Source organism: Lepisosteus platostomus, chromosome 16 (assembly GCF_059453375.1).
Source record: "Lepisosteus platostomus isolate fLepPlt1 chromosome 16, fLepPlt1.hap1, whole genome shotgun sequence".
NCBI lineage: Eukaryota > Metazoa > Chordata > Actinopteri > Semionotiformes > Lepisosteidae > Lepisosteus > Lepisosteus platostomus.
The window spans coordinates 319,979-345,998 of record NC_142626.1 but is presented as its reverse complement, the minus strand read 5'-3'; the positions used below and the strand labels follow the sequence as shown (position 1 = coordinate 345,998).

Genomic DNA, 26,020 nt, shown 5'->3' with positions numbered 1-26,020 from the left:
ACCCTCAGGTTTCATTTCAGCGAGCTCCCACCCCACCCCCCGCCGCCCGGGCAGGGCCACTCCCAGCGTCCCCCGCGCGGCACGCGGCCGGCTGTGTGGCAATTTCCTTCCCCCACCCCCCCCCGCGCTGGAGCCGCGCAATATTATCATCAATAACAATAAGCATGTGGGCTCTCGCCCTGCCCGGAAACACAGTCCAGCCACACTGCGCCCTGTGCGCCCGAGGTCCCGCGCCTGGCGCCCGGGTTCGAGTCCGGCCCCGCAGCGTGCGGCACAGCTGCTGGCCCGCGGGGCGCGGAAGGGACGTCCTGTTTCGGCTTTCCTTGACCTGCTGCTCCTGCTCCTGCTGCTGCTGCTGCTGCTCTACCCCGGGGCCCGAGACGGCAGCGGCCGGCAGGGGGAGCGCCTGAGCCGCCGGCGTGACGTCACGCCCCGGTTCCTGCGCTGGTGACCTTTAAGTGGGGGGCCGAGCGTCTCAGCGCGCGGCTCGTTAATTAACACGGCTAATTGAGCGGGCGGAGCGGCTCGGCGGGCGGCCATGGAGGGGTATTTCTCCGAGAGCCTGGAGGAGTTCCTGTCCGGCGCGCTCGTCACCTGGGTGAGTCGGTTTGTCTTCGCCGGGGCTGCGATCTGTAGGTCTGTAATCTGCGAGAGGAGCGACTTCCCACCCGAGCCACAGCGCCGCGGCTCCCCGGAACAGCGCCGAGCCCGAACTTCTGCTTTTCCGTCGCCACCTGCTCCGAGCGCCGCCGCTGCCCCGGGTCCGAGCCGTGCTCGTGGGCGCTGTGCCCCGCGTGGAAGCGCTGCGCACGCGAGCCTCTCCACGGACAGCCCCGCGCGGCGCCGCCTTCTCTCTTGCGCGCCGTGGGCTGTGCCGGAGAGCGAGAGCAGAGCTGTCACCCGCTGTGGATCGCTCCCCACTCCACTGGAGAGCTGTCACTCCCCACTCCACTGGAGAGCTGTCCCCACTGGGGATCGCTCCCCACTCCACTGGAGAGCTGTCCCCACTGTGGATCAGTCCCCACTCCACTGGAGAGCTGTCCCCACTGGGGATCACTCCTGCTCCACTGGAGAGCTGTCCCCACTGGGGATCATTCCTGCTCCACTGGAGAGCTGTCCCCACTGGGGATCTCTCCTGCTCCACTGGAGAGCTGTGGAATTAGGGAATTCGGTCTCTTTGGAGGTTCAGACTGACCCATGAAAACTGTCTTTGTGTCTGTCTGCCTGTGTCCTCTTTCTGTCTCTCCATGTGCCTGACCTGCCCATCTGTGTCTCTGCCTGTGTCCCTGTCTGTCTCTCCATGTGCCTGACCTGCCCATCTGTGTCTCTGCCTGTGTCCCTGTTTGTCTCTCCATGTGCCTGACCTGCCCATCTGTGTCTCTGTCTGTGTCCCTGTCTGTGTGTCTGTCCTATCTGTGTGTGTGTCTGCGTGTCTGTCTCTGTCTCTGTCCTGTCTGCATGTCTGTGTGCCTGTCCTGTCTGTGTGTGTCTGCGTGTCTGTCTCTGTCTCTGTCCTGTCTGCGTGTTTGTGTGTCTGTCCTGTCTGTGTGACTGTCTCTGTCTCTGTCCTGTCTGCGTGTCTGTCTCTGTCCTGTCTGCATGTCTGTGTGCCTGTCGTGTCTGTGTGTCTGTCTCTGTCTCTGTCCTGTCTGCGTGTCTGTGTCCCTGTCTGTGTCTCTGTCCTGTCTGCGTGTGTCCTGTCCCCCTGTCCACCTGCTCCAGGTGAGGACGTTTGAGCCCCTCCTGGAGGAGGAAGAGCTCTCCACACAGTACCTGGAGGTCACCTCCAAGTTTCAGGATGCCCAGGGGCAGTACCTCCGCCTGGTGGACGGGGTCTTCCTCAACAGGGTCATGCGCCTGATGTGAGTACCTGACTCTGCTCGTTTGTGCTCCAGGTGCCATAGTAGCAGCTGGTAGTGCCATGGCAACGGTGGTCCACGTGAAGTGTTGCCGTGGCGATGTAGTGATGTCTTGTGCAGCGGTGTGTGGACCGGAGGCAGTGCTTCCTGTTTGTGAGTTTCCATAGCGACACCCGTCACGGTGACAGCGGTGCCCTCAGTCCCTGGCAGGGTGCCCGGGGTTACAGAGTGGGGCCTGTCCTTTGCCAGCTCCCAGCAGAGCAGCACTCTGGGCCTCTGGGCCCCACAGTAAGAGAGAGGGACCCGGGTTCGAGTCTTCAGTGTGGGCATGGCCACTCTGGCCTTGGTCCCTCCTCAGTTGTGTCGGGGGGTTCCTGGGGAGAAAGGGGTTTATATCGGGGACCCCTGTCTAACCGGATACTGACTGGGTGACCCGCACAGAGACCCGAACCCCAGAGTGGAGCAGATCTACCGGAACCAGATGAACGACCAGATCCTGAGGGTCCAGAACTTCTCCATCCTCATTCGCCACCTGCGCTCCTTCTACCAGGTGAGAGGGAGGAGAGAGAGGACACTGCCTCCCTGTCCCCCTGTGCCTGTGTGTCTCCCTGTGCCTGTGCGTCTCCCTGTCTCCCTGTCTCCCTGTCTCCCTGTCTCCCTGTCTCCCTGTGCCTCTGTCAATTCAATTCAATTCAATTCAAGGTGCTTTATTAGCATGACCGATGGGTACAATCAGTGTTGCCAAAGCAAATAAAAATAATAAAATTAACATAGAACAAAACAAAAAATAGAAGTAAAATAAAATCTACAGACATGTTACAGACATTTACAACAAAGACATATTATAAAATATTGACATATACTGTAGGCGGCTGGAGCATTATTGGGAGACGGACTCACTGGTCCTCAGGCTGTGACAGGAGATCACATACTGGGCTGCCAGATCAACTGAGTTCCCTCCTCCCTCTCCCAGTAGGATTGGGACCTGTTGTGGTTTTGGCAGGTGTGGGAACTCTGGGATTAGATTTCTGAATTTGGGGAAGAATGTTTCTCTAATCCCAGAGTATCTGTCACAGTGCAGTAGGAAGTGCACCTCTGTCTCTATTTCTCCCTGCTGGCAGTGGGAGCACAGCCTGTCCTCTCTGGGCAGCCAGGTCTGCCTGTGTCGCCCAGTTTCTATGGCCAGGTTGTGGTCACTGAGCCTGTACTTCGTCAGGGTCTGTTTCTGTTTGTTATTTTTTATTTTGGTCAAATATTCAGCTAGTGTGTATTGTCTGTTTAAGGTTCTGTAGCATTCCAGTTTATGTTGTGTTTGTGTGTGTGTGTCCCAGTGTGTGAGATATTGCTGTTTGATCTGTGCTGTGATGTGGTTGAGTCTGGGTTGTGGTGCTCTAGCAGTGCTGTCCTGAGGCTGGTTAGTGTTGGTGTGGCTCAGGTCGGTGAGCCTCAGGACCAGCTGGCTCAGGGGGCTCTGTTTTGGGCTCAGCTCTTGGCTCAGCAGGGCTTTGTGGTGGTAGGAATTTTGGTCACTGTTTTTTAGGTGTAGCCAATACTTTAATATTCTTTTCTGTATGTTTATCAATAGTGGGTACTGGCCTAATTCGGCCCTGCACCCGTTGTTAGGAGTTTTTCTCTGCACACGGAGGATGATTCTACAGATCTCCATGTGCAGAGTTTCTGTGGGGTGTTTGTCCCATTGGGTGTAATCCTGGTCTGTGAGGGGACCCCACACTTCACTGCCGTATAGGGCAATGGGTTGGATTACACTTTCAAATATTTGGAGCCAGATTCTTGTTGGTGGGTTGATGTTGAAGAGCCTCCTTCTTATTGCGTAGAAAGCCCTGAGTGCTTTCTCCCTCAGTGCCTTCACTGCCAGGTCAAAACTCCCGGAAGAGCTGATGGTGAGTCCGAGATATGTGTAGCTGGATGTGTGCTCCAATGTGTTGTTGTTCAGTGTGAATTTGTACCTGTTTCCCTGAGGTCTGGCTTTCTTCTGGAAAACCATAACTCTGGTCTTGTCCAGATTGACTGTCAGTGCCCAGGTCTGACAGTACTGCTCCAGCAGTGCCAGGTTCTGCTGTCTCTCTCTGTCTCTCTCTGTCTCTCTGTTCCTGTCCTTCTGTATTTCTTTCTGTCATCACTTCCTTCTGTGAATGACACAATCTCCATAGCAACCCACCTCAGAACCTGCCACCCATCACTTCCTGCCGTTGTCTTACCTAAACTTCCTCTTCTGGCTGCCCCCCCCCCCGCACACAGCCCCCCCCACACGGGAGAGAGGGGGAGAGCAGAGCAGGGGCATGTTCTCATTGCAGAGCCAGCTGCAGACACAACACGGAGCACAGAACGGAGCAGGCTCTAACACTGCGGGGGGATGGAGACCTGTGGCTTTTCTCCGAGAGGCAGGCGAGAGCGAGAGCTGTCTTCACGTCAAGCTATTTCTGTGGGCGACAAGCGCAGCTGCTGCCCACAGGCTCGCCTGCGCTGATGTGGCCACAGCGTTGCTATAGCAACAGCCCACAGCCCCCTGCCCCGCCCCGCCCGCCCCCCCCCCCAGCTCCACCTCGCGGCACTGAGGTCACGCGCTCACACAAGCACTTCCTGGAGTCACGCACACGCCTCCTGCAGGCGATCGTTATCTGTCTGTCTCTCTCACACTTTATTACTGTCTGTCTCCTGCGATCTCTCTCTCGCTCTGTCTGTCTCTCAGTTCAATTCAAGACGCTCTGTTGGCATGACCAGTGAATACATCAGTGTTGCCAAAGCAGATACAATGAACATAAAATCTACAGCTGTTTACAATATAGACACATCATAATACAGTTAAATACAGACACATGGAGCTTTACTGAGAGACAGGAGATCACACACTGTGTTAATATTATTATTATTATTATTATTGAGAGACAGGCTCACTGTTCCTCAGGCTGGGACAGGAGATCACACACTGTATTATTATTATTGAGAGACAGGCTCACTGTCTGTTCCTCAGGCTGGGACAGGAGATCACACACTGTATTATTATTATTGAGAGACAGGCTCACTGTCTGTTCCTCAGGCTGGGACAGGAGGTCACACACTGTATTATTATTATTGAGAGACGGGCTCACTGTCTGTTCCTCAGGCTGGGACAGGAGATCACACACTGTATTATTATTAGTGAGAGACGGGCTCACTGTCTGTTCCTCAGGCTGGGACAGGAGGTCACACACTGTATTATTATTATTGAGAGACAGGCTCACTGTTCCTCAGGCTGGGACAGGAGATCACACACTGTATTATTATTATTATTATTATTATTATTATTATTATTGAGAGACGGGCTCACTGTCTGTTCCTCAGGCTGGGACAGGAGATCACACACTGTATTATTATTATTGAGAGACAGGCTCACTGTTCCTCAGGCTGGGACAGGAGATCACACACTGTATTATTATTATTATTATTATTATTATTATTATTGAGAGACGGGCTCACTGTCTGTTCCTCAGGCTGGGACAGGAGATCACACACTGTATTATTATTATTGAGAGACAGGCTCACTGTCTGTTCCTCAGGCTGGGACAGGAGATCACACACTGTATTATTATTATTGAGAGACAGGCTCACTGTTCCTCAGGCTGGGACTGGAGATCACATACTGGGCTGCCAGCTCAACTGGGTGTTGTCTGTCTGTCTGTCTGTCTGTCCCTGTCTGTCTCTCTGTCTGTCTCTCACTGTCGCTGGATCTCTGACTGACAGGAGGACCTTCAGCAGCTCATCCTGATGCCCCTCCCCAATGTGGCTGTTCTGGGACGTGATCCTCTGACAGGTAACCCTCCCGTCCCGCTGCCTGGCTCTCTCTCTTTCTGTCTGACCGCCTGTCTGTCTGACTGCCTGTCTGTCTTCATCAGAGGCCGCTGTGGAGGAACTGAGGAGACTCCTGCTCCTGTTACTGGGCTGTGCTGTACAGGTCAGGCGATGTGGTTACTGAGTCATTCATACTGATACTGACTCACTGGTACTGATATTCTAATACTGAATCTCTGGTACCAATATTCTAATACTGATACACTGATACTGATATTCTAATACTGATACACTGATACTGATATTCTAATACTGACACACTGATACCGATGTGCTGATACTGATACCAATATTCTAATACTGACACTGATATTGACACAGATATGATAATACAGATGCACTGATACCAATGCTGACACACTGATATTGACACAGAAATTGACTCTGACACTCCAGTACAGACAGAGGGGTTTCTGATACCAGTACGTCGGTTCCGACACACTGGAGGTCTGTGGTCGAAGTGCCTGCTGTGTGACAGCTGTGCCCCTTGTGTTGCCAGTGCGAGAGGAAGGAGGAGTTCGTCGAGCAGATCCAGCGTCTGGACCTTGACACGCAGGCAGCTCTCGCCGGCTGTATCCAGGAGGTAGGGACCGCGGCGGCCGTCTGCGGGCCACTTTGAGCAGTGTTTCGGCGGTGCTCCGCAAGGGGAGCTCGTTGGCAGAGGTAGAGAGGTAGTGGAGGAGGTTATCGGCATGTGGACCCGTACACTGCAGTTCATATTCTCCCCAGTGTAGGCAGGAATGACAACAGCAGGGACAGCAGATATCCTGCGGGACAGCAGGTGTGTAGTAGTGAGAGACCCGAGGCCCTGCACTAGCTGTTGCGGATGGGCACTGCAGGGGGGCAGCAGCTGTTCTTGAGTCTGGTGGTCCGGGGGGAGAGCAGTCTGGCTGGGATCCTGAATGACGGATCGGGCTTCATCGCAACAGCGGATGGTGAAATGAGCTCGTTAATATTGGGTCTCCTGGCATGTTGGTCCTGCGTTCGGGTGGGCCAGGACCCTGCTGCACTGCGGCCCCTTGGCACCCCCACGACACACAGTGCCTGCGCCCCAAACCCCTGAATCTCTGTCCCTTCCCCACAGGTGACCCAGGACCCCCGCAACGTGCTGGCCCTCCAGTGGGGGGAGCTGTCCGGGCTGGGGTGCGCTGAGATGCAGGACCTGTTCACCAGCATGGCCCAGCACATCCAGGGGCTGCTGGCACAGAGGGACTCATACCTGGAGGTACCTGCAGCCCCGAACCCCAGGCACAGCGGGGGGGCGGGCCGTCTGTCTCCAGCGGCGCCAGCGTCTGCAGCAGGCCCTGCGCAGCAGGCACGGGCCTCCTGCTGTGCCTGGTGCGCTGTAGCAGTACTGCTGTGTTTGTGTGTGCTCTGTTTTGGGCCTGGTGTTATTCTGTTTGCGAGATCTCTATGCTGTGGGGCCACTCTCTTCAGCTTCGGAGGGCATTGCAGTGGTAAAGCTTTTAATATAATTTACTGTTGCTAGGAAACGCCCCTATCTGATCTAGTAATAGCACTGCTGCTGCCAGCAATTAACATCCTCGTGGTGATATCCTTAGGGAGTGCCCCGGCTTTCTCTCTCCTTTTCCCAGCGGATTGCCGAGTTGTGTCAGGAGCAGGAGTCTCTCCAGGCCCAGACGGGGCTCCTGCCCCCCTCGCTGGCCAGGCTGGACGACGCCTCGCAGGGCCTCAGCGTCCAGCTGGCGGACAGCAAGGCCAAGCTGCGCCGCCTGAGGCAGGAGCTGTGAGTGACCGCGGCGGCGGGCGGCGGGACGGCGGGGGGGGGACCCCCTGGAACTCAAGTGGCGACGTTCTCACTTCCTTCTTCCTGCAGGGAAGACAAAGGCGAGCAGCTATTGGATTACAAGCAGGAAGTCCAGGCCATGGAGGCGGAGCTGAAGAAGCTGCGGCGGGAGGTAAGGGTCAGGCGGCGCCGGGCGGGGCCCGCTGGCGGGGCCGGCGCGGTCTGAGCCGTGGGTCTGTCTGGCTGGCAGAACCGGGCGCTGGAGGGCGAGGCGCGGCTGGCGCGCGGCTGGCGGGACGAGCTGGACTGCCTGCGGGAGCGCGCAGCCCGGGCCGAGAGGCTGCAGGGCGAGCTCAAGGGCTGCCGGGACCGGCTGCACAACCTGGACCTGTACCGCGCCAAGCTGGAGGTGAGGGGGGGCGCGGGGGCGCGGGGGGGCGGGGGAGAGGGGCGGGCAGTCTGACTCAGACTCTCTGTCGCCCCCTGCAGGAGGAGCGGCAGTACTCCCAGACGCTGCAGGAGACGAAGGCTCTGCTGGAGGAGCAGCTGGTGGAGGCCCGGTCTCGCTGTGCGCGGGTTCGAGAGCTGGAGAGAGAGAACCTGCTCATTCGGCAGAGGGTCATGGATCTGGAGGGGGTAATGGAGAGCCCACACTGTGCACACAGCACAGAGCCCACGCTGCACACAGCACAGAGCCCACACTGTACACGTGACACAGAGCCCACACTGTGCACACAGCACAGGGCCCACACTGTGCACGTGACACAGAGCCCACACTGCGCACACAGCACAGAGCCCACACTGCGCACACAGCACAGAGCCCACGCTGCACACAGCACAGAGCCCACACTGTGCACATGACACAGAGCCCACGCTGTGCACACAGCACAGAGCCCACGCTGTGCACATGACACAGAGCCCACACTGTGCACACAGCACAGAGCCCACGCTGTGCACGTGACACAGAGCCCACGCTGTACACGTGACACAGAGCCCACACTGTGCACACAGCACAGAGCCCACACTGCGCACACAGCACAGAGCCCACACTGTGCACATGACACAGAGCCCACGCTGTGCACACAGCACAGAGCCCACGCTGTGCACATGACACAGAGCCCACACTGTGCACACAGCACAGAGCCCACGCTGTGCACGTGACACAGAGCCCACGCTGTACACGTGACACAGAGCCCACACTGTGCACACAGCACAGAGCCCACACTGCGCACACAGCACAGAGCCCACACTGTGCACATGACACAGAGCCCACGCTGTGCACACAGCACAGAGCCCACGCTGTGCACATGACACAGAGCCCACACTGTGCACACAGCACAGAGCCCACGCTGTGCACGTGACACAGAGCCCACGCTGTGCACGTGACACAGAGCCCACACTGTGCACACAGCACAGAGCCCACACTGCGCACACAGCACAGAGCCCACACTGTGCACATGACACAGAGCCCACACTGTGCACACAGCACAGAGCCCACGCTGTGCACGTGACACAGAGCGCACACTGTACACGTGACACAGAGCCCACACTGTGCACACAGCACAGAGCCCACACTGCGCACACAGCACAGAGCCCACACTGCACGTGACACAGAGCCCACGCTGTGCACGTGACACAGAGCCCACGCTGTGCACACCGCACAGAGCCCACACTGCGCACACAGCACAGAGCCCACACTGTACACGTGACACAGAGCCCACGCTGTGCACACAGCACAGAGCCCACACTGCGCACACAGCACAGAGCCCACACTGTACACGTGACACAGAGCCCACACTGTGCACACAGCACAGAGCCCACACTGTACACGTGACACAGAGCCCACACTGTGCACACAGCACAGAGCCCACACTGCGCACACAGCACAGAGCCCACACTGTACACGTGACACAGAGCCCACACTGTGCACACAGCACAGAGCCCACACTGTGCACACAGCACAGAGTCCACACTGTACACGTGACACAGAGCCCACACTGTGCACACAGCACAGAGTCCACACTGTACACGTGACACAGAGCCCACGCTGTGCACACAGCACAGAGCCCACACTGTACACGTGACACAGAGCCCACACTGTGCACACAGCACAGAGCCCACACTGTGCACACAGCACAGAGTCCACACTGTACACGTGACACAGAGCCCACACTGTGCACACAGCACAGAGCCCACGCTGTGCACACAGCACAGAGCCCACACTGTGCACACAGCACAGAGCCCACACTGTACACGTGACACAGAGCCCACACTGTGCACACAGCACAGAGCCCACGCTGTGCACATGACACAGAGCCCACACTGTGCACGTGACACAGAGCCCACACTGTGCACGTGACACAGAGCCCACGCTGTGCACGTGACACAGAGCCCACACTGTGCACACAGCACAGAGCCCACGCTGTGCACGTGACACAGAGCGCACACTGCACGTGACACAGAGCGCACACTGCACACACAGCACAGAGCCCTAGATGTACATTTTGCACAGAGCACTTGCTGTATGTTGCTCAGTCTCGGTGCTGTTCCAGGAGAGAGACGCCGAGAGACAGAGAGCTGACGAGCTGCTGGAGGAGAACATGAATTTGGAAGTGGAGCTGAAGCACAGCCTGGGCATGCCCCCGAACTTCCAGAGCTGGGAGACGGAGTCGGACGAGGAGCTGGGCCCTGAGAGAGGTACCCACCCTGCCCCTCTGCCTGTCCGGGCCGGCTCTGTCTTCTGTCCAGCTGAGCCCCCGTGTGCCGTCTCGCCTGTCAGAGCCCGAGCTCAAGCCCCTGAGCGTGGAGGTGAGCGAGGCCTCGACCTGGCAGCTGCTGGGGGCGGAGCAGGAGAAAGCAGAGCTGCGCAGACGACTGGAGGAGCTGCAGGGCGCGCGGGAGGGCTGCGCAGACAGAGAGGCAGCTGCGCAGACGGAGCTGGTACGTGTGGCCACTGCGGAATCACAGTTCAGCCCTGTGTCTTACGCTGCACCTGCAGCTGAGACGATGCTAAATCATTCCTGAAGAATAATACACATGTCCTGTCTTCAGGCTGAGCTGCTGCAGCAGAGAGAGACTCTGAAAGCAGAGCTACAGAGAGAGACAGACAAGAGGACAAAACTGGAGACTGAGCACCAGGGCACTCTGAAAGAGGTGAGACACACAGGTCTGGACACTGAGCACCAGGGCACTCTGAAAGAGGTGAGACACACAGGTCTGGACACTGAGCACCAGGGCACTCTGATAGAGGTGAGACACACAGGTCTGGAGACTGAGCACCAGGGCACTCTGATAGAGGTGAGACACACAGGTGTGGAGACTGAGCACCAGGGCACTCTGATAGAGGTGAGACACACAGGTCTGGACACTGAGCACCAGGGCACTCTGATAGAGGTGAGACACACAGGTCTGGACACTGAGCACCAGGGCACTCTGACAGACAGACAGACAGGTCTGGAGACTGAGCACAGGGCACTCTGACAGACAGACAGGTCTGGAGACTGAGCACAGAGCACTCTGACAGAGGGGAGACAGACAGACAGACAGACAGACAGACAGACAGACAGACAGGTCTGGAAGACTGAGCACAGGGCACTCTGACAGACAGACAGACAGGTCTGGAGACTGAGCACAGAGTACTCTGACAGACAGACAGGTCTGGAGACTGAGCACAGAGCACTCTGACAGAGGGGAGACAGACAGACAGACAGACAGACAGACAGGTCTGGAAGACTGAGCACAGGGCACTCTGACAGACAGACAGACAGGTCTGGAGACTGAGCACAGAGTACTCTGACAGACAGACAGGTCTGGAGACTGAGCACAGGGCACTCTGACAGAGGGGAGACAGACAGACAGATAGACAGACAGACAGACAGACAGGTCTGGAAGACTGAGCACAGGGCACTCTGACAGACAGACAGACAGGTCTGGAGACTGAGCACAGGGCACTCTGACAGACAGACAGACAGGTCTGGAGACTGAGCACAGAGCACTCTGACAGAGGGGAGACAGACAGACAGACAGACAGACAGGTCTGGAGACTGAGCACCAGGGCACTCTGACAGAGGGGAGACAGACAGACAGACAGACAGACAGGTCTGGAAGACTGAGCACAGGGCACTCTGACAGACAGACAGACAGGTCAGGAGACTCCTGCTGGAATAACTGCTCCTGTCCCCCAGCTGCAGACTCTGCGCGCTGAGACTGCGTCCCTGCGAGACAGCCTCGGCTCCCTGAGGCGGCCAGGCAGGGAGGAGGAGGAGGAGGAGGAGGAGGCAGGCCAGGCCGGCGGCGCCGAGCCCCTCCTGCTGTCGCAGCTCCAGGAGGCCAGGCAGGAGGCGGAGAGGCAGGCGGGCCTGGCGCAGGGCCTGCGGGCCCAGCTGTCGGAGCAGGGCCGGGCGGCGCGCGAGGCCGAGCAGAGGCTGAGCGCGCTGCAGGCGGAGAGCAGCCGGCTGCGCAGGGCCGCCGACAGCCTGGCCGAGGCGCGCGGCCAGATAGAGGTAGGCCAGCGGCGCCCCCCGCCCCGCCCTCCTGCTCCCCTGGAGGCGTGCTCTCACCCCCCCCCTCTGCCCCCCTGCGCAGGCCCTGCAGCTGGAGAGCGCGCAGGCGGACGAGGAGCTGTTCCGGCTGCGCAGCCAGCTGGAGCTGCGCCGGCTGCAGGAGGCGGAGCTGGGGCGCGTGGAGGCGGAGAGGGGCCAGCTGGAGCGGGAGAGGGAGACGCTGCGCGGCACCCTGGAGACCCTGAGGGCCGCGGCGCGCAAGGTCCGCCTCCCCGCCCGGCCGTCCGCGCCCGCCCCCCCGCCCTCCGGGCCCTCCCACGCTTACCCAGCAGCCTGCCTGTTTCCAGGGAGACCAGCTGGAGCTGTCCAATCAGGGCCTGAGGGCGGAGTGCGAGCGGCTGGGGCGGAGCCTGGAGGCGGCGCGGCGGCGGGGGGAGGAGCTGGAGGCGGAGCTGCGGGAGGCGGGGCTGGAGGCGGAGGCGCTGGGCCGCGCGCGGGCCCAGGCGGCGCTGGAGGCGCAGAGGCTGGCGGAGGAGAAGGAGGCCCTGCGGAGCCGGCTGGACGGGCAGGAGAGGGAGCAGAGGCAGAGGGAGCGCGAGGCGGCCCGGCTGAGGCAGCAGCTGGAGAGCACGGCCTCGGCCCTGGAGCACAGCCACCAGCGCTGCGGCAGCCTGGAGGCGGAGGGCAGGTCGCGCACGCGCCCGCCGCCATCGCCGCCATCGCCCCCCGCCCCGCCCCGCCGCCGCGCCCTGACGCCCTCTGTGCCCACAGGCGGCTGTCCCAGGAGCTGTCCCGCCTGCAGGAGCAGTGCGCCCAGCTGGGGGAGCTGGAGAAGGAGCACAGGGAGCTGAGCAGGACCAGCGCGCAGGACCGGACGGGCCTGGCCCAGCTCTCCGAGGTCAGGGTCGCCCCCACGCCCCGCCGGCTTCGGGGACCCGGGATCGGGGGAACCTGCAGGGACACAGGAGGGACTTGTGTGCACAAAGGGTGGCGGGAGGGTGGAACAAGCTTCTATCACTATCCTGGGGTCCACGAGCTGCCGAGCCGCCAGACGGGTAGAATGGGGTCGCGTGGCCGGCCCCTGCTCGTGACCTTTCGTGTGAAGCATCAGAACGTCCTGCACGGGTGCAAGCTGAGCTCAGACTCACAGTCCCCGCCCCTTTGCCCCTGTCCTCCAATAGGAGCTGGTGAGCGAGAAGGTGCGGTCGCAGGAGCTGGCCAGTCAGGTGGAGCGACTGACCCGGGCGCTGGAGAAGGCGGGGCTGAGCCAGGAGCCGCGCGCGGAGAGGGGCGGAGCCAGGTGCTCTGGAACTGAGAGGGATGGGAGAGCATGGCCACCAGAGACACCAGGCTGGGCTCTACTGTACTGGGCCAGGCTGGGCTCTACTGTACCTGTACTGTCCTGTACTGGGCCAGGCTGAGCTGTACTGTCCTGTAGTGGGCCAGGCTGAGCTGTACTGTACCTGCACTGTCTTGTACTGGGCCAGGCTGAGCTGAACTGTACCTGTACTGGGCCAGTCTGAGCTGAACTGTACCTGTAGTGGGCCAGTCTGAGCTGTACTGTACCTGCACTGTCCTGTACTGGGCCAGGCTGAGCTGAACTGTACCTGTACTGGGCCAGGCTGAGCTGTACTGTCCTGTACTGTCCTGTACTGGGCCAGGCTGAGCTGTACTGTCCTGTAGTGGGCCAGGCTGAGCTGTACTGTACCTGTACTGTCCTGTACTGGGCCAGGCTGAGCTGAACTGTACCTGTACTGGGCCAGTCTGAGCTGTACTGTACCTGCACTGTCCTGTACTGGGCCAGGCTGGGCTGTACTGTCCTGTTCTGGGCCAGGCTGAGCTGTACTGTACCTGTACTGGGCCAGGCTGAGCTGTACTGTCCTGTTCTGGGCCAGGCTGAGCTGTACTGTACCTGTACTGTCCTGTACTGGGCCAGTCTGAGCTGAACTGTACCTGTACTGGGCCAGGCTGAGCTGTACTGTCCTGTACTGGGCCAGGCTGAGCTGTACTGTACCTGTACTGTCCTGTACTGGGCCAAGCTGGGCTGTACTGTCCTGTTCTGGGCCAGGCTGAGCTGTACTGTACCTGTACTGGGCCAGGCTGAGCTGTACTGTCCTGTTCTGGGCCAGGCTGAGCTGTACTGTACCTGTACTGTCCTGTACTGGGCCAGTCTGAGCTGAACTGTACCTGTACTGGGCCAGGCTGAGCTGTACTGTCCTGTACTGGGCCAGGCTGAGCTGTACTGTACCTGTACTGTCCTGTACTGGGCCAAGCTGGGCTGTACTGTCCTGTTCTGGGCCAGGCTGAGCTGTACTGTACCTGTACTGGGCCAGGCTGAGCTGTACTGTCCTGTTCTGGGCCAGGCTGAGCTGTACTGTACCTGTACTGTCCTGTACTGGGCCAGTCTGAGCTGAACTGTACCTGTACTGGGCCAGGCTGAGCTGTACTGTCCTGTACTGGGCCAGGCTGAGCTGTACTGTACCTGCACTGTCCTGTACTGGGCCAGGCTGAGCTGTACTGTACCTGCACTGTCCTGTACTGGGCCAGGCTGCTTGGTACTATATGATCCACACAGAGCTATAATGACAGATCCAGACTGAGCCCAGGCAGAAGACTTGACTCACTGAGGTGTATCAGAAATGTAAAACACTGAGCATTCAAGCCAAGATAACTGAAGGTTTTAGTCTCATGGTAAATTGCTTTTCTGAACATTGTTTTCTGTTTTTAGGGGTGAGATCCTGACTCAGACCACTCTTCAGTTGTCAGAGGGGTCATCAGCTTGTCAAGGACACCCCCAAAATGCCAGTACAGACCTGGCTACCAGCTCCAAACTCCAGCAACACGAGGTGCCCCAGAACCAGAGTGACCCCCAGTTACAATACAGTGAAGATACAACCCCCCAGGATGATGCTGTGATTGTCGTCACCCCATGTACCACAGGAGGACCCCAAACCCATAACCTCTCTGACTACTCAGACCACCCTGGAGTGCCCCAAAACAAGAAAGGACCCTCACAGGGCACAGGAGCCCAGAATACAACTCACCCCCCTGAGACACCCCCACCCACAATCACGGGAGAGACCAAAGACAACAGCACTGCATCTGCACCCCAAAATCCTGAGGGTGCCCAGAGGGAGCTGGTCCCCAACCGCCTGCGATCGTCCTGTGCCGAGACCCCCGAAAGCCCTGCTGATCTGCAGAAAATGGGCCCAGCGCCCCCCACAGCCCCCAGCAGCCAGGAGAAGAGGGAAGCCCTGAGTGCCAGGCTGATCGAGGTGGAGAGGAAGGTACGTCACTCAAACTGTTCCCCCCAGGGCCCTCGTCTCCTCACTTGTGTTCCTCCTCACGGAGCCACTTCCTTCCCGGTGCTCCTACAATGTGAACAGGTGTGATCGCAGTCGCCGTGGTGTCGCTGCTTCAATCAGAACGGTCAGTTTATTTTTTTTTACCCCCGTCCGTCCCCGCTCTTGACCTCCTGTGACCCCCGCCCCCCCCCAGAACGCGAGGCTGCAGGCGGAGCGCGACTCCCTGGCCGCACAGCTGGAGCAGGCTCAGCGCCTGTGCGCCCGGCTGCAGGAGCAGGCGGACACGCTGCAGAGACACTCCCTGGCCCTGCAGGAGAACAGCGCCGCCCTGCAGGCTCTCAACACCGCCCTGCAGGTCAGGCAGCCGCGCCGCCCCCTCTCCGCCGCCCCCCCCGGCGCGCCCCTCCTGACGAAGGTCCAACCGCCCGCTGCCCCCGTTCCCCCAGGTGGAGCAGGCCGCCCTGAGCTCCCAGCATGCCGCCGCCGTGGCGCGCCGCGCGGAGAGCGAGGCCCGCGCGGCCGCCCTGGAGGGAGAGTGCCGGGCCGCGGCGAGGGAGCGGGAGGAAGTGAGGTCGCAGTGGGAGGGGCTGCGGCGCGATCACGAGAGGCTCAGCGTGCTGCACCAGCGGCAGGAGGCCGAGCTGGAGGCACTGATACAGCGACACTCGGAGCTGAAGGGCGCGCACCGCGCACTGGAGTCCCAGCACCGGGAGCTGGAGGGACGGTAATTACTGCGACACACACTGTAGTCCCAGCACAGGGAGCTGGAGGGACGGAAATTACTGCGACACACACTGTAGTCCCAGCACAGGGAGCTGGAGGGACGGTAATTACTGTGACACATACTGGAATCCCTGTACAGGAAGCTGGAGGAGCTGTTATAACTGTGGAACACATTGTAGTCCCAGCACAGGAAGCTGGAGGGATGGTAATAACTGCAGCACACATTGTAGTCCCTTTACAGGAAGCTGGAGGAACTGTAATAACTGCATCACACATTTTAGTCCCTGTACAGGAAGCTGGAGGAGCTGTAATAACTGTGACACACACTGTAGTCCCAGCACAGGAAGCTGGAGGGATGGTAATAACTGCAGCACACATTGTAGTCCCAGCACAGGACGCTGGAGGAACTGTAATAACTGTGGCACACATTGTAGTCCCTGTACAGGAAGCTGGAGGAACTGTAATAACTGCAGCACACATTGTAGTCCCAGCACAGGAAGCTGGAGGAACTGTAATAACTGTGGCACACACTGTAGTCCCAGCACAGGGAGCTGGAGGGACGGTAATTACTGTGACACATACTGGAATCCCTGTACAGGAAGCTGGAGGAGCTGTTATAACTGTGGCACACATTGTAGTCCCAGCACAGGAAGCTGGAGGGATGGTAATAACTGCAGCACACATTGTAGTCCCTTTACAGGAAGCTGAAGGAACTGTAATAACTGCAGCACACATTTTAGTCCCTGTACAGGAAGCTGGAGGAGCTGTAATAACTGACACACACTGTAGTCCCAGCACAGGAAGCTGGAGGGATGGTAATAACTGTAGCACACATTGTAGTCCCTTTACAGGAAGCTGGAGGAACTGTAATAACTGCAGCACACATTTTAGTCCCTGTACAGGAAGCTGGAGGAGCTGTAATAACTGACACACACTGTAGTCCCTGTACAGGAAGCTGGAGGAACTGTAATAACTGTGGCACACATTGTAGTCCCTGTACAGAAAGCTGGAGGGATGGTAATAACTGTGGCACGCATTGTAGTCCCTGTACAGGAAGCTGGAGGAGCTGTAATAACTGTGGCACGCATTGTAGTCCCTGTACAGGAAGCTGGAGGAGCTGTAATAACTGTGGCACGCATTGTAGTCCCTGTACAGGAAGCTGGAGGAGCTGTAATAACTGTGGCACGCATTGTAGTCCCTGTACAGGAAGCTGGAGGACCTGTAATAACTGTGGCACGCATTGTAGTCCCTGTACAGGAAGCTGGAGGACCTGTAATAACTGTGGCACGCATTGTAGTCCCTGTACAGGAAGCTGGAGGAGCTGTAATAACTGTGGCACGCATTGTAGTCCCTGTACAGGAAGCTGGAGGAGCTGTAATAACTGTGGCACGCATTGTAGTCCCTGTACAGGAAGCTGGAGGGGCTGTAATAACTGTGGCACGCATTGTAGTCCCTGTACAGGAAGCTGGAGGAGCTGTAATAACTGTGGCACGCATTGTAGTCCCTGTACAGGAAGCTGGAGGACCTGTAATAACTGTGGCACGCATTGTAGTCCCTGTACAGGAAGCTGGAGGGGCTGTAATAACTGTGGCACGCATTGTAGTCCCTGTACAGGAAGCTGGAGGAGCTGTAATAACTGTGGCACGCATTGTAGTCCCTGTACAGGAAGCTGGAGGGGCTGTAATAACTGTGACACGCATTGTAGTCCCTGTACAGGAAGCTGGAGGGGCTGTAATAACTATGGCACGCATTGTAGTCCCTGTACAGGAAGCTGGAGGGGCTGTAATAACTATGGCACGCATTGTAGTCCCTGTACAGGAAGCTGAAGGAGCTGTTATAACTGTGGCACGCATTGTAGTCCCTGTACAGGAAGCTGGAGGAGCTGTTATAACTGTGACACGTACTGTAGTCCCAGCACAGGAAGCTGGAGGGACAGTAATATCTACGACTCACATATTTTCTAAGACTCTGCCTGTGCTGTATGTCTGTCCATACTGAGACCCTGTGTTTGACTGTCTGTCTGTGCTGACTTGTGTCCAGCTGTCCGTGCTGACCTGTGCCGATAGGTGTCCAGCTGTCCTTGCTGACCCTGTGCCCAGCTGACCCGTGCTGACCAGTGTCCAGCTGTCTGTGCTGACCTGTGCTGACCCTGTGTCCAGCTGTCCGTGCTGACCCTGTGTCCAGCTGACCTGTGCTGACCTGTGTCCAGCTGTCTGTGTTGACCTGTGCTGACCCTGTGTCCAGCTGACCTGTGCTAACCTGTGTCCAGCTGTCTGTGTTGACCTGTGCTGACCCTGTGTCCACCTGTCCGTGCTGACCCATGATGACCCTGTGTCCAGCTGACCCATGCTGACCTGTGTCCAGCTCTCCATGCTGACCCGTGCCGACCCTGTGTCCAGCTGTCCATGCTGACCCGTGTCCAGCTGTCCTTGCTGACCCTATGTCCAGCTGTCCATGCTGACCCTGTGTCCAGCTGACCTGTGCTGATCAGTGTCCAGCTGTCTGTGCAGACCTGTGCTGACCCTGTGTCCAGCTGTCCATGCTGACCCTGTGTCCAGCTGACTCATGCTGACCTGTGTCCAGCTGTCTGTGCTGACCTGTGCTGACCCTGTGTCCAGCTGTCCGTGCTGACCCTGTGTCCAGCTGTCTGTGCTGACCCTGTGTCCAGCTGTCCATGCTGACCTTATGTCCAGCTGTCCATGCTGACCCTGTGTCCAGCTGACCCGTGCTGACCTGTGTCCAGCTGTATGTGCTGACCTGTGTTGACCTGTGTCCAGCTGTCCATGCTGACCCTGTGTCCAGCTGTCCGTGCTGACCTGCGCTGACCCACACTGACCCTGTGTCCAGCTGTCCGTGCTGACCCGTGTCCAGCTGACCCGCTCTGACCAGTGTCCAGCTGTCTGTGCTGACCTGTGCTGACCTTATGTCCAGCTGACCCGTGCTGACCTTATGTCCAGCTGACCCGTGCTGACCCTGTGTCCAGCTGTCCGTACTGACCTTATGTCCAGCTGTCCATGCTGACCCTGTGTCCAGCTGACCCGTGCTGACCTGTGTCCAGCTGTCCGTGCTGACCTGTGCTGACCCTGTGTCCAGCTGTCCATGCTGACCCTGTGTCCAGCTGTATGTTCTGACCTGTGTTGACCTGTGTCCAGCTGTCCGTGCTGACCCTGTGTCCAGCTGTCCGTGCTGACCCATGATGACCCTGTGTCCAGCTGACCCATGCTGACCTGTGTCCAGCTCTCCATGCTGACCCGTGCCGACCCTGTGTCCAGCTGTCCATGCTGACCCGTGTCCAGCTGTCCTTGCTGACCCTATGTCCAGCTGTCCATGCTGACCCTGTGTCCAGCTGACCTGTGCTGATCAGTGTCCAGCTGTCTGTGCAGACCTGTGTCCAGCTGACCCATTCTGACCCTGTGTCCAGCTGTCTGTGCTGACCTGTGCTGACCCTGTGTCCAGCTGTCCTTGCTGACCCTGTGTCCAGCTGTCCATGCTGACCCTGTGTCCAGCTGACCGTGCTGATCCTGTGTCCAGCTGTCCGTACTGACCTTATGTCCAGCTGTCCATGCTGACCCTGTGTCCAGCTGACTCATGCTGACCTGTGTCCAGCTGTATGTGCTGACCTGTGCTGACCCTGTGTCCAGCTGTCCGTGCTGACCCTGTGTCCAGCTGTCCATGCTGACCTTATGTCCAGCTGTCCATGCTGACCCTGTGTCCAGCTGACCCGTGCTGACCTGTGTCCAGCTGTATGTGCTGACCTGTGTTGACCTGTGTCCAGCTGTCCATGCTGACCCTGTGTCCAGCTGTCCGTGCTGACCTGCGCTGACCCACACTGACCCTGTGTCCAGCTGTCCGTGCTGACCCGTGTCCAGCTGACCCGCTCTGACCAGTGTCCAGCTGTCTGTGCTGACCTGTGCTGACCTTATGTCCAGCTGACCCGTGCTGACCCTGTGTCCAGCTGTCCGTACTGACCTTATGTCCAGCTGTCCATGCTGACCCTGTGTCCAGCTGACCCGTGCTGACCTGTGTCCAGCTGTCCGTGCTGACCTGTGCTGACCCTGTGTCCAGCTGTCCATGCTGACCCTGTGTCCAGCTGTATGTTCTGACCTTTGTTGACCTGTGTCCAGCTGTCCGTGCTGACCCTGTGTCCAGCTGTCCGTGCTGACCCGTGTCCAGCTGACCCGCTCTGACCAGTGTCCAGCTGTCTGTGCTGACCTGTGCTGACCCTGTGTCCAGCTGACCCGTGCTGACCTGTGTCCAGCTGTCCGTGCTGACCTGTGTCCAGCTCTCCATGCTGACCCATGCTGACCCTGTGTCCAGCTGTCCATGCTGACCCTGTGTCCAGCTGACTCGTGCTGACCAGTGTCCAGCTGTCTGTGCTGACCCGTGCTGAGCCTGTGTCCAGCTGTCCGTGCTGACCCTGTGTCCAGCTGACCCGTGCTGACCCTGTGTCCAGCTGTCCGTGCTGACCCGTGCTGACCCTGTGTCCAGCTGTCCTTGCTGACCCTGTGTCCAGCTGACTCATGCTGACCAGTGTCCAGCTGTCCGTGCTGACCTGTGCTGACCCTGTGTCCAGCTGTCCTTGCTGACCCTGTGTCCAGCTGTCTGTGCTGACCCGTGCTGACCCTGTGTCCAGCTGTCCTTGCTGACCCTGTGTCCAGCTGTCCGTGCTGACCTGCGCTGACCCTGTGTCCAGCTGTCCGTGCTGACCCTGTGTCCAGCTGTCCATGCTGACCCTGTGTCCAGCTGACTCGTGCTGACCAGTGTCCAGCTGTCTGTGCTGACCCGTGCTGAGCCTGTGTCCAGCTGTCCGTGCTGACCCTGTGTCCAGCTGTCCGTGCTGACCCGCGCTGACCCGTGCCGCTGTGCTCCAGGTTCGGCCAGCTGTCGGACCGCTGGGCCCAGCTGGAGGAGGCCGAGTCGGGGCTGCGGGCGGAGAAGGAGCGTCTGGACAGCGAGGTCCAGCGGCGGGCGGACAGGGAGCGGGAGCTGGACAGGCTGAGGGAGGAGAATGAGAGGTGAGGCGGGTTCGAGTGTCCAGCGTCCCTCCTGCACGGCCTGGAGAGAATCACAGACCCCCGTCTTGCGGGAGAGGAGCTGCTCTCCTCCTCGTGGACAGTTTCCCATCAATCCTGTGAAAACTGGCTTCTTCCCTCTGGCCAGCAGTAGGGCTCCCGAATACTCGCTTGTCCATCCCTGCGTCTGTGAAATTGGTAAACACAGGTAACACAGGTAACACAGGTAACTGTTCACTGTCTTGTCGTGACTATCGCACTCTACTCCCAGGGGTATCTAGACCCGCTCTGAACAGACTGCGGTGTGTCCGGAATTCGGCAGCCGGAATCCTGACCATGTCCAGTGCAAGTGACCATATCACTCCTGTCCTGGAGTCCCTGCACTGGCTTCCTGTCAGGTTTTGAGTCCTCCTGCTCACCTCTAAGGCTGTGCGTGGCTCGGCACCTCAGTACCTGTCTGCGTTACTGTCCCCCTACTCCCCACCTCGCAGCTCTGGTTCTGATTCTGCTCTGCGGTCGGTTCCCCGAGCCCGTCTTCACTCTGTGGGGGTCAGGGCTTCTCCCGCTGCGCCCCAGAGCTCTGGAGTTCCATCCCTCAGGATATCGGAGAGTCTCCTTCCCTGAGCTCCTTCAGGCCCGGGCTCCAGGCCCTCTTCCCCAGAGGAGGTTCTGTGTCGGGCTGTATTCGGACCCGCCCCGCTGTGTCCTCTCGCCTGCCGTGAGCTTGACCGCAGGTCTCCGCTGTCCCTCCAGGCTCTGTGCCCTGCAGCAGGAGTCCACACGGGTCCAGTCGGAGCTGTTGGCCCAGGGCTCGGTTCTGCGGGGCGAGCTCAGCGCCGTGCAGCTGGAGCGGACCCGGCTGGAGGGAGAGGTCAGCACGCTGAGGGAGCAGAACCAGAACCTGGACATCACCGCGGCCCGGCTCACCAGCCAGTACCAGGTCAGTCGAGCCGAGGAGCCCCTGGGCACGGACGCCCCCCTGCCCCGCCCTGTGCTGGGGTTCGAGCCGCTGCCTTCGGGGGTCAGTGCTCTGGATTCAGGACTCTGATTTCCCAGGAATGTGTCCCCGCCTGTAAGCGCCAGGTCAGGGATGTTCGATCTCGGAAACGCCCCGTAGATAAATATCGCCCCCTCTTCCAGTGAGCGTGATGGGCTGTTGAGCACTGAGACAGACGCGGTACCCGGCTCGGCCACAAGGTGGCGGCAGTGTGACGGCGTGCTTGCCGGTGTGAGTAACTGTGCGTGTCTCCGGGCTCAGCTGCTGACCCAGCTTAAAGCCAACCTGGAGGAGGAGAACCGGCACCTGGTGGACCAGAACCAGAGCCTGAGCCAGGAGAACCGGGCCCTGCTGGAGAAGAGCTTGCAGAGCCGAGACCAGCACCATCAGCAGCAGAGGGAGTACATGTGAGCACTGAGCACCCCCTGACACACTGAGCACACACTGAGCACCCCCTGAGCACACACTGAGTACCCCCCGAGCTCTCTGAGCACACACTGAGCACTCCCTGAGTACCCCTAACACACTGAGCACCCCCTGACACACTTAGCACCTCCTGAGCACACACTGAGTACCCCTTGAGCTCTCTGAGCACACACTGAGCACCCCCTGACACACTGAGCACCCTCTGAACAACCTCTGAGCACCCCCTGAGCACTGAGAGTCTGTCCCCTGTCTGCAGGGACAAGCTGAATGAGCTGCGCAGGGAGAAGCAGAAGCTGGTGGAGAAGATCATGGATCAGTACCGGGTCCTGGAGCCCACCATGCCCCTCCCCAGCAAGGCCAAGTGAGTCCTCGACCCGCCGGCCCTGGCCCGGTCCTCCCACTGGGGCTGACCAGCGCCGGCTGCTCTCTGTCGCCCCCTGCAGGAAGACCAGCTGGATCGCGGACAGGATGAAGAAGCTGATCAAGCCGCGCGGGCGAGAGGGCCGGGAGCCGTTCCGCGCCCAGTTCATCGCCGCGGGCAGCGTGGAGAACCTGGCCGACGCCACGGAGACGCCCGAGAGCAGCACCCGCACGCAGGGTGAGGCCAGCAGGGAGCGGCGCTGAGACTGAGACACACTGACTGCCCTGGAGCAGTGAGACAGGGAGAGTGAGACACTCTGACTGCTCTGGAGGAGTGAGACACTCTGACTGCTCTGGAGGAGTGAGACACACTGACAGCCCTGGAGCAGTGAGACAGGAAGAGTGAGACACACTGACTGCTCTGGAGGAGTGAGACAGGGAGAGCGAGACACACTGACTGCTCTGGAGGAGTGAGACAGGGAGAGTGAGACACTCTGACTGCTCTGGAGGAGTGAGACACTCTGACTGCTCTGGAGGAGTGAGACACACTGACAGCCCTGGAGCAGTGAGACAGGGAGAGTGAGACACTCTGACTGCTCTGGAGGAGTGAGACAGGGAGAGCGAGACACACTGACTACCCTGGAGCAGTGAGACACTCTGACTGCTCTGGAGGAGTGGGACACACTGACTGCTCTGGAGGAGTGAGACACTCTGACTGCTCTGGAGGAGTGAGACAGGGAGAGCGAGACACACTGACTGCTGGGACCTGTGGATCTGCAGGACCTGTGGATCTGCAGGATCTGTGGATCTCATCCGGCCCCTCTCTCTCTGTCTCTCTGGCTCCAGACCCCCGCAGTGCCCCCGTCTCGCCCTCGCCCTTGCGCAAGGCTCCCAGCTCCCAGAGCATGCTGGAGGAGCGCCGCGTGATCCTGGGCTCCAGCCGCCGGAAGCTCAGCTCCCGCTACGGCATCTCGGAGTCCTTCAGCCCCGGGGACAACCGGGCCACGCCCCGGGATCGCTTCCGGCAGAGAGTCGGCACCATCGTCTGGGAGCCCGCCGCCCCCCCCAGCCGGGACAGTCTGAGCTCCTGCAGCGAGGCGGGCGAGGAGAGCACCGGTGAGGAGTGTACGGGGTCAGGGGTCAGGGGTCAGGGGTCAGGGGTCAGGGGCCAGACACCTGATCAAGACAGCTGTTGGTGTTAGACGTCAGGGATCAGAGCAAGTGAGTGGGCTAGGGTCAGAGGTCAGATGGATGGGAACAAGGTAGGTATTGGGGTCGGAGGTCAGAGTTAGGGCTGGGTTCACAGTTGTGATTGAGAAAAAAGCTCGCCATCGCATCATCTGCCTGTACTGAACAATTCTGCTGCTGCAATTTCTCCCCGCAGCTCTGACTGAGGACAGGGAGGCGACCGAGCTCAGCGTCTCGTCCGCGACTGAAGGTCAGTGTGTGCAGGGACTGGGGGAGACGGGGCAGGTGGGGTTCAGGTGTGTGTGTGTAACGTGTGCATTCTGTTTCCTGACAGACTGCCAATCCATCAGCACTGACCAGGCTCCACTGACCAAGAAAAACAGCCTGTAGCCTCTCTGAAGGAGCGCCTGGGTGCACCTCACTGTGCCGAGAGACTGTGCCTCACTGTGCCGAGAGACTGTGCCTCACTGGACTGAGAGACTGCCTCACTGTGCCGAGAGACTGTGCCTCACTGGACTGAGAGACTGCCTCACTGTGCTAAGAGACTGTCTCATTGTGCCGAGAGACTGCGCCTCACTGGACTGAGAGACTGTGCCTCACTGGACTGAGAGACTGCCTCACTGTGCTAAGAGACTGTGCCTCACTGTGCTAAGAGACTGTGCCTCACTGTGCCGAGAGACTGCGCCTCACTGTGATATGAGACTGTGCCTCACTGTGCCGAGAGACTGCGCCTCACTGGACTGAGAGACTGCCACACTGTGCTGAGAGACTGTGCCTCACTATGCCTCACTGTGCTGAGAGACTGTGCCTCACTGTGCCGAGAGACTGTGCCTCACTGTGCCGAGAGACTGTGCCTCACTGGACTGAGAGACTGCGCCTCACTGTGCCGAGAGACTGCCTCACTGTGCTGAGAGACTGCCTCACTGTGCCAAGAGACTGCGCCTCACTGTGCTGAGAGACTGTGCCTCACTGTGCCTCACTGTGCTGAGAGACTGTGCCTCACTGTGCCGAGAGGAAGAGGAGGGCTCCCTGTGCTGGCCTGTGCTGCTCCTGACAAGAAGCTCTACTGTATCCCATCGGGAATATGGGCTTACAGGACAGGCCCTCCTGCAGAAGAGCTGCTGCCTGTATGTGGGAGATCCAGGTGGATTACAATGAGACCTGTCCTGTTCCTGCGTGGGTGGAGCCTTGTACATACACACAGTGACTATGGAGAATGTCACCCTCCTCTCAGCTCCAGCCCTGGTGGTGTTTACTCACAGGAGGGTGCACAGGGTGCTAATGAACTGCACTGGCCTGTTCTTACATCTGCAGTGCAGACACATTAGCCCTGCTGTTGACCATTATAAGCGCATTTCCTGTTTGAGTGTGGACTCAGTCTCACCTGCCTCTGAACATCGTTCTGTGTAATGTGCACACACACTCCTACACACACATACTGTAGCTGGTGAAGTCAAAGCCTGGATTCTAATGAATTAAAATCAGTGTTACTGTAAAATTGGTATCCATCTTCTCTCTACACTGCGTATAATCCTACAGGCTGGAGACCACCGGTCCAGTCTGGGTCACACTGTACCCCTACAGGCCAGAGATCACTGGTCCAGTCTGGGTCACACTGTACCCCTACAGGCCAGAGATCGCCGGTCCAGTCTGGATCACACTGTACCCCTACAGTCCAGAGATCACAGTCCAGTCTGGGTCATACTGTACCCCTACAGTCCAGAGATCACTGTCCAGTCTGGGTCACACTGTACCCCTACAGGCCAGAGCTCGCCGGCCCAGGTGACAGTCGCTGGTGTGAATAATGGGGCGTTTCTCCTCTCTGCTGGGCTGGTATTGTACATGCGGCCAGGCTCTGTGTGTTGTTCTGGGCGGGGGACAGGTGACTAGGCCGCACCCACAGGCCTGCACACACATGCCGGTAGGAGCCCAGGGCAGTGCCTGCTCTCTAACGAGCTCCATAACCACAGCGCAGTCCTATTGTCTTATTGTTTCCCATCGTTCGTACTCAGGGTGGGGTCAAATACATCAAAAGAGGGCGAGTGGCAGTCA

The 26,020-nt window shown here is 59.0% G+C and overlaps 1 protein-coding gene across 2 annotated transcripts; it reads left to right on the top strand.

Annotated features, from left to right (window-relative positions):
* Positions 1-120: 120 nt before the first annotated feature.
* ccdc88b (coiled-coil and HOOK domain protein 88B) lies at positions 121-25,466 on the top strand. Of its 2 annotated transcripts, XM_088609234.1 has the most exons (30): positions 123-598; positions 1,723-1,862; positions 2,301-2,409; positions 5,601-5,670; positions 5,753-5,811; positions 6,208-6,291; positions 6,793-6,933; positions 7,304-7,455; positions 7,546-7,627; positions 7,706-7,864; positions 7,945-8,091; positions 10,008-10,152; positions 10,235-10,395; positions 10,507-10,608; positions 11,640-11,957; positions 12,040-12,219; positions 12,305-12,645; positions 12,729-12,855; positions 13,139-13,257; positions 14,686-15,244; positions 15,456-15,617; positions 15,709-15,986; positions 20,857-21,000; positions 21,751-21,937; positions 22,256-22,401; positions 22,677-22,781; positions 22,864-23,018; positions 23,627-23,896; positions 24,165-24,218; positions 24,303-25,466. In XM_088609234.1, the coding sequence occupies exons 1-30, from the start codon at positions 539-541 to the stop codon at positions 24,356-24,358; spliced, it is 4,812 nt and encodes a 1,603-aa protein (XP_088465360.1). In that variant the 5' UTR covers positions 123-538; the 3' UTR covers positions 24,359-25,466. The 2 variants fall into 2 exon arrangements, with proteins under 2 accessions (XP_088465361.1, XP_088465360.1); XM_088609235.1 differs by lacking the exon at positions 20,857-21,000 and having other exon boundaries at positions 121-598.
* The last annotated feature ends 554 nt before the right edge of the window (positions 25,467-26,020 follow it).